The 7525-nt window shown below is 35.5% G+C and overlaps 1 protein-coding gene across 1 annotated transcript; it reads right to left on the bottom strand.

The window, feature by feature from the left end:
• Positions 1-1286: 1286 nt before the first annotated feature.
• On the bottom strand, positions 1287-4429 carry LOC131943723 (quinone reductase). Its single transcript, XM_059303942.1, has 3 exons — positions 4130-4429; positions 2733-2969; positions 1287-1896 (listed from the first exon to the last, which is right to left on the bottom strand). The coding sequence occupies exons 1-3, from the start codon at positions 4281-4283 to the stop codon at positions 1664-1666; spliced, it is 624 nt and encodes a 207-aa protein (XP_059159925.1). The 5' UTR covers positions 4284-4429; the 3' UTR covers positions 1287-1663.
• Positions 4430-7525: the final 3096 nt, after the last annotated feature.

Below are 7525 nucleotides of genomic sequence, written 5' to 3'. Positions count from 1 at the left end.
AATAACGTCTAAAATTAGTTTTCTAACATTGCTTTTTTTATAATGTAAAAGTGTGACGTCGCACCATCTGACCCCCCCTCCCTCTCATCACACAAAATTACGGACCCCTCCCCCCCCCCCATCGCCCCTACGAGTGTGATGTCATTTATGGACGACCCTTTAAACAAAATTTGCAATTTTGAGAGGGGGGTAGTATACTGACACCATTTGGAGAGGGCGTCCTGGCATGTATTGGCGATAGGGGGGGGGTAAAAATAGTTTTTAAAAGTATGGTGTATCTATAAATGAGCATGACCCCCAGCCCACCCCAGTCTGCAAATATTTGAGAAGAAACAGCTCAAATTATTCAATGTTTACTACAAGTTGATCTGCCATCGTCTTAAACCAATTTAAGCAAATACAGTATATAAATATGCGAAAAATAAATAATTTTTTTTAAAGGTACGTTTTATTGGGTTGGTAAATATTTCATAACAGGATAACCCCTACACAAAAGAAACCAGTTGTGTTACATCCTTTCCTGCCTACAATCTAGGTTCTAGTTAAAACATTGACAGGCCTAGGCAAATAAGATGACGCCTATGGCTAAAAATAAACAATGTTTACTCAAACATTCTAACTACACTGGCGACTTCCTGCATTAAAGGCCCTATACACACTATACTCTATACACTTGTTAGTCAGTTTCTTCCAGGCATCTCTTCGGGGGGGGGGGGGGGGGGGAGAAACTCTTTTGTATATAGAAAATATATACATTTAACAGTGTCCGCCCCCCCCCCCCCTAACAAAGTCTACCGCCCCTCCGGAAATTTTAAGCCCCCCCCCCCCCCCCCCCCGGGAGAAAAAAGTCTGGAAGAAACACCGTTGTTAGTTATTTATACAGCACTAGTCTTAAATAAACAGGATGGGAAAGTTTCGCAATGGATTTCCAACACTTGTTTGATAGCTTTTAAAAATGTCATTTTTCCCAAATTGAATGTTGTAGGGAATGTCAGCGGCACTCATTTTGAAAGATTAGCTCAATTGTTGTTCCGATTTATAGATTTGTTTGATTTTAGTTATTTAGAGAGACCAACTTGTCAAGCTTAAATCCGTATTCCTATGATTATATCAATTTTTCTTTTCAAATTTCATGATAATTGTTTGTACACTATAAACATGTACATAAAAGATAGTGAATAAACTAGTCAACTAAGAAAAAAAAGATAATTTATTTAGCAAAGTGTCACAAGTCTAAATTACGAACCATTAATTTTTGTTACACAAACAAAAGAATTTAACAAATATTCAATGTTTTTGTTCTACATAAATTTAATATATTTAAACATGTACATGTCAATACTAAAGTAAAAATATGTGTTTGTTTTCGAGACATGAATTTGAGTATACTTTCTATACAAATAATTGAATTATAACACAACAACACCAATAAGTACTTGAGTTATTGGAGATTAATAATTATGCTATATTTCTTTTAACAACTATTTTATCACAAAACTAAATTTATTATGCAAATGTTTCACCAGAAATGAAATAGGAAATTATCATACCCCTCATTTGATGAAGCAAAAATTGCAGATTTATTATTTAAAGTAACTAAAACATAAAAAGGCAAAATTAATAGCTGTTACTAAAACTTGATGCAAAAAAAAAATGTAAAAACTTATTTTGGTACACCATTTTTGTCTCTGTGGTTTTTCATAGCCCATGACATCCAATCCAATTGTGAGATTAATCGTTCCGCACCGCTAACCATGTGGTCATTTAATGGCTTCCCACTCTCATCAAGCGCCTTGTGGACTTCTGGGATTCCAAAAATATTTGAGACACTCAGGGTTCCGAGTTCACTGAGAAAACACCTGAGCTGCATGGCGGCTCTCATCCCACCAAATGGACCTACAAACATACACATACATTGTTAATGTTAACACTCAAGATAAACTTATAATGATGCACAATGGACCTACAAACATACACAGATTGTGCTGCAAAACTCATGGATGATAAATACACTTATAGTGATGACATAGTATCCAAAATAGTTAAAAGAAAAAATACTTTCCAATATAAACTTTTTAAAAATGCTGCCATTTCAAAAATAAATGTGATTGCAAAAGCTTCCTGTTTGTTTTGATGTTAGTTAAATAAATGATGACACTCCACATTAAGAAACAGTAATTATACAGTTAAATTTGAAGTAGTTAATATAAAAACCTGACTCATGATAATCACAAGATAACTATTTTAGCATCCAATTATAATGTTACTAATGCATAAGAGATGTCAAACTTAAATTGGAAATAATTTTAATTTAATTCTTATACAATTGCTTCCACTTCAATTATTTTATTTATCCTTTAAACTTATGTTTACTTCCCAAAAAAACTGATTAACTTCATTTTTTTCACATTCAAGCAGTAAATAAATTGAATTGTATTCTTTATTCATCAACTGAAACCATTCCATGTAGGCCTACAGTCATTAAAAAAGTTTTACTGGTGCATTATTTTCCAACATTCTTTGACAGTTAGTTTACTAATAAATGGTGTTACTACTATTTGGTTAAATAATCTAGTTTAAGGGAAGGAATAGAGTTTGGGTAGAGAGTAATCAAAATAGTTTACTAGACTAGTACCCCAATTTTTGAAAGCGCAGACTATCTGATACTAGTTTGGAAAAGTTCCTAAACTAAATAAATACAAACATAAAAACACTGTCTCAATCCAACTCACCCATAGAATATGAGACAATCCCAGTGGGCTTGTAGCTGTACAAAGCTGGCCCAAAGTGGGACATCATGTTGCTGAGGGCGGGGGGGATGCTGTGGTTGTACTCAGCTGACACCACCACATAGGCGTCCGCCTCCTTCACTTTTGTCTCGCAGTCGACCATCCATTTGGGGATTTTGGACCTGTCCTGGTAGTGGTGAAGTGCTTTCTCAAACACTGGGAACTTAAGAGTGACTGGATCTGAAGGGTCAAAAAATATAACATTAATACATATTTTACACATACTTAGTGCTTTTAGAAAAATTATGCGTAGTGGCAATAGTTAATAATTTTAATCAAAAGAGCTGGATTTGAAGGGTCAAAAAGTACAACTTTAACACACAATATTAAGTGCATTTACAAAAATTGTGTGTAGTGGCAATAATTTTATTCAAAGAGTAACTTGATTTGAAGGGTCAAAAAGTATAACATTTTAATAGAGAGTGTAGTCATTGACATAGTAGTCAACTAGGCATACTATTGATGAAACACCCCTTTTAATAAAAATCCATTGATATTGTCTGACAATAATATGAAAAAAATAATGAAAGAATCAAAATGTTTTTAGTATCAAACATGCGAGCATAATAGTATTAATACTATTAACTTAACTATAAACTATAAACTGTAACGGGCTAGTAGACCAAAATCTATCCTTTTTATCAGAGTCAATTTTTTTTTTAAGATATCTTGGCCATAAGTTGGACATAAATCAGATGAAGGCCTGAACTTAAATGCAATCTAACACATAATACACTATTTACACTGGTTGTTCCACATTTCATTTTTAAGCACAATTATACCAAGGTTGAAGAATAAGATAAAACTATATTATAATATGCAGTCAACTACTTAGTACTTAATAGACTCTCTTTATAATGATCTACTACTTAATTCTTAATAGACTATCTTTGCAAAGGCATATAATTGATTGATTGTATTCCCAATTTCCAGACACATTGAATCATTGATTGAATGATTAAGATTCAACCTACTCAATGCAAAAGACTAGATCTATGTCTATCTTATCTCGCTCAATAATTGCCAACATATTTATTAGGCCTATTTATAATATTTAATATTTATTTTATGTAGTCCTACCTAAATTAAATAGACTCACATATTTATAAATAGAATTGGTTTATATCTTATAAAACCGGAATAATCTGTGGGTTTTTTTTTAAATTAAACAATTGTATTTAATTTTAGAATACACATTTGAATGGGGTGTGAGAACGAGGAAGATTCTTTTACCTAGTTACTTCCCTTGGTGACCTTACACCATGGTGCAGTTTGTGTAACAAAACTTAAGATTTTATCAATCGACCTACTTACTGCTTAGATTTACTAGACATACTTACCAAACAATTCCACTTGGAAATTTTTAGATTCCAGTTGTCCCTGAATAAATTTTGCAACCCTCAATCCCATACGTCCTTCCCTTGTTGAGCCGAGGAATAAAACTACTTTCAGTTTCTTTGAAGCCATTTCTTGTTCGGAAAATTTTCGATACATACAACTCTAAAGTGTTAGATGACAATGGCGAACCGGGAAAGAGAATTTCTTATTTATACCTGAAAAAAAAGAAGAAAATCACTATGAGGTTTGGTTACCCGGCGTTGAACCAGTTCACACCTGATAGCAGCGAGTGCAGCTCAGTTTTGGCCACGCCCACTTTATGGATTAGTCCATTATAAAATAGTCGATGCGAAACGGGGGGAAATAGCAATAGGCCTACCGGTATGCGGCGATTCGACTCGCCGTTTCCTAGTGACGTTGGTGTAGACACGCCTAGTCACAATGACGGTGCAGTTTTCCGGATTGTCAATTTTTTTTCTATCGCTGTAATCGTTTTTTTTTTTTTTTTGAAATTGTCGATACTAAGAAATAAGAAAGCATATCTTTTCCAGCTTTGTCATTACTACTTTGTCATTACTACTTTGTCATTACTACGCCACTAATGCAAAAGTGCACTCGCGAAAAGTTAAACCCCGCCACATTTTGCCAGCTCCAATTTGCCTACGCACGAAGTCTTGAGGGTTAAAGGTAAACTTAAAGATACCGAAATACAGACCTTTACATGGAAATTATGAATGGCATGCAGAGTTTCTTCCAGGCATCTCTTGGGGGGGGGGGGGGGGGGGGGCGAAAAATGTAGTAAAATGTAGACCGACCCCCCCCCCCCCGAAAATATCAAGTGCCCCCCCCCCCCCCCCCCCGGAGAAAAAAGTCTGGAAGAAACGCTGATGGCACGTCCCAATTTCACCCTCTTCAATAAAAGTTTCATATAATCTTTTTATAATATTTTTGGGTGGCGGAGGTTAAATTTTTGGCGAGGCTTATCTGGACAAGATCCCTACGTTTTTGAAAAAAAAAGTTTGTTGGATTCATTTAAACAGTAACCTATATTAAAATATGAAAGCTTTTCAAACGTTAAGTAGACTAGGCCAAAGCCTCATAATTATTATAGGCATACGTATTTAACTAGACGAGGTGATAGTAGGAAAAAATCAACACAGTATCTTTAGCTAGATCAATAAATATGCTAGACAGGGCCCAGAAAACCGAACTCAGAGAAAAATTGCATTGGTGTGTGTGTGTGTTGCAGATTAATTGATGCTGGGCTATTTAGATGCCCCTCGGTGTTACATTTAAGAACGAAGAAGATAAATACCATACCAACATTTCAATTCCCTTAATTTATATAAGTCTAGTCTAAAAACTATAGTTGCACTAATTTTTTAACAAAAAAATGCAGACACCAGGGTTTCTTTCATGTATTTTTGTCTGGGTGTGTGTGGGTGTAGGGGGGGGGGGCACTTGACATTTCCGGAGTGAGGCGGACGCTGGCTAAAGTAAACTATATACTTTCTATAAAAAGTATTTTTTTTTCATTTCGTTCGGCGGGTTGGGAAAGAGGGGGGGGGGTATAGACGTGCTCCGAGAAATTGAGGGGGCGAAAAACCTGCCTGACAGAACCTCTGGTTAACACGGCACCATATTGGGCCATTTATGAGCAGTCTCGGTGAAAAGAACAGTTCGTCATTTCTTATTTTTTAACACGTTTTTAACACGTTTTTCTTAACTCAGCTTCGCGTTTGTTTCTTTGTTTGGAGGTTTGTTGTTAAAATTGACATCGAAAATTAGCCCACTTCTGATTGCTCTAGAGATCTGAAATTTGGCATGTAGGCTACTTTCGCCTAACAATTTCAGATGCAATCATAAAAACTAGCAATTAGAGACCGTAGTTAGCTTAATTTAATTACGTCCCAAGGACCATAAAATTGAGGACATGATTTCTAAAGATACCGACAAGACTGGAGGCCTATTGACACAGTTACTTCGGCCCCAATCGATGTGAGCGCGCTGGCCGTGATCGTATAGCGGTTAGTACTTCGCGTTGTGGCCGCGACAACCCAGGTTCGAATCCTGGTCGCTCAAGATTTTTAGTCCGTGTATTTATAAACACTTAGTCAAGTCATACTTAATCAAGTCATTAGATAAAGTAGAAAATAAACTATATAAAAAACTTTTTTAAAAACCACGTTTTTCATGTGTAGCAACGGACTAAAAAGGAGAAAATAAAATACTTAAAAAAAACTTTTTAAAAAACCACGTTTTTCTTGTGAATAAATTTTCATACATTTGATGACAAAAAACGTGGGTCGGGTAGATGGGTCGGGAAATTCGATGGTGAACGTACCCACGTTTTTTGTCATCAAATGTATGAAAATTTATGTTCTACTTTTTAGTCCACAAGAAAAACGTGGTTTTTTAAAAAGTTTATTTTAAGTATTTTATTATTACCTTTATACGCCCCTCTCGACGTGAATAGCATTTCTAAGATGACACCCTGACATTACGTTTTAATTCGCCCTTCACCAGCTACCAGGAGCACACAGTAACTCAATACTTTTCACATTGGTGAATAATTGCTACGCTCTGTTGAAACCTTTTGAGTTCTGAGAACCCATGTTGATTTTAACCCGGAAGTAGACCGAATTTTTTGTACAAACAGTAGCAGAAATGGTGTTTCTTTTTTGGGTTGTGTAAGGGGGTTGCCTACATTACACCGAGTAGGTTAAACACTTTTTAAATTACTTTTTCCTTACTATGAAGATATTTGAATATTGACATAGAGAATGAAAGTAAGACTTGGCGGCCTTTTTGATTACTTACTCGCGAAAATCGTTTAAATGACAATAGTTGCTTCCCTTGCCGGACAAGAAAAATCGATTGCGCTTTCATTAAATGTTAATGGCATTTATTTATAGCAATCTCAAGGCTTCAGAATGCACGTGCAACTAGCTAGCGTGACTCGACAAATAAAACGAATACGATCTCTACGTAACTGATAAATCGCAAAGCTTCACGTGCAAACATTTAACTGTATCAAGTGAAACTGGACTAAAGTCCCTTAACTCTGCGAATGTTTATATATTTTTTCTTACCTAGTTACACCCACACCAAATCTCACAGGTTTATTTTTAGAACTGTCTATACTTCTATGATCAATGGCGGAGCTGTAAAAAAGTTATTCTCTTTTTTATATACGCTTTTAATGTTGATATTGCGATTCTAAATCAGGCGATAACTCAGAACTAGCCCTTAACAAAACAATGATATCTACAGAGACAAATCTAGGCTACATACCATAATATAAATCGGCGAAGGCTTATAATATTGGGATTTTGTCGAGATAAACCTCGCCACATGCAAAAAGTGCCGGACGAAAAGTTAAGCCCCGCCACCTGTGA

This window comes from Physella acuta, unplaced genomic scaffold, assembly GCF_028476545.2.
Source record: "Physella acuta isolate Inbredline_101_S28 unplaced genomic scaffold, ASM2847654v3 ptg000465l, whole genome shotgun sequence".
NCBI classification, from domain to species: Eukaryota; Metazoa; Mollusca; class Gastropoda; family Physidae; genus Physella; species Physella acuta.
This window is presented reverse-complemented; position numbering and strand designations above follow the sequence as displayed.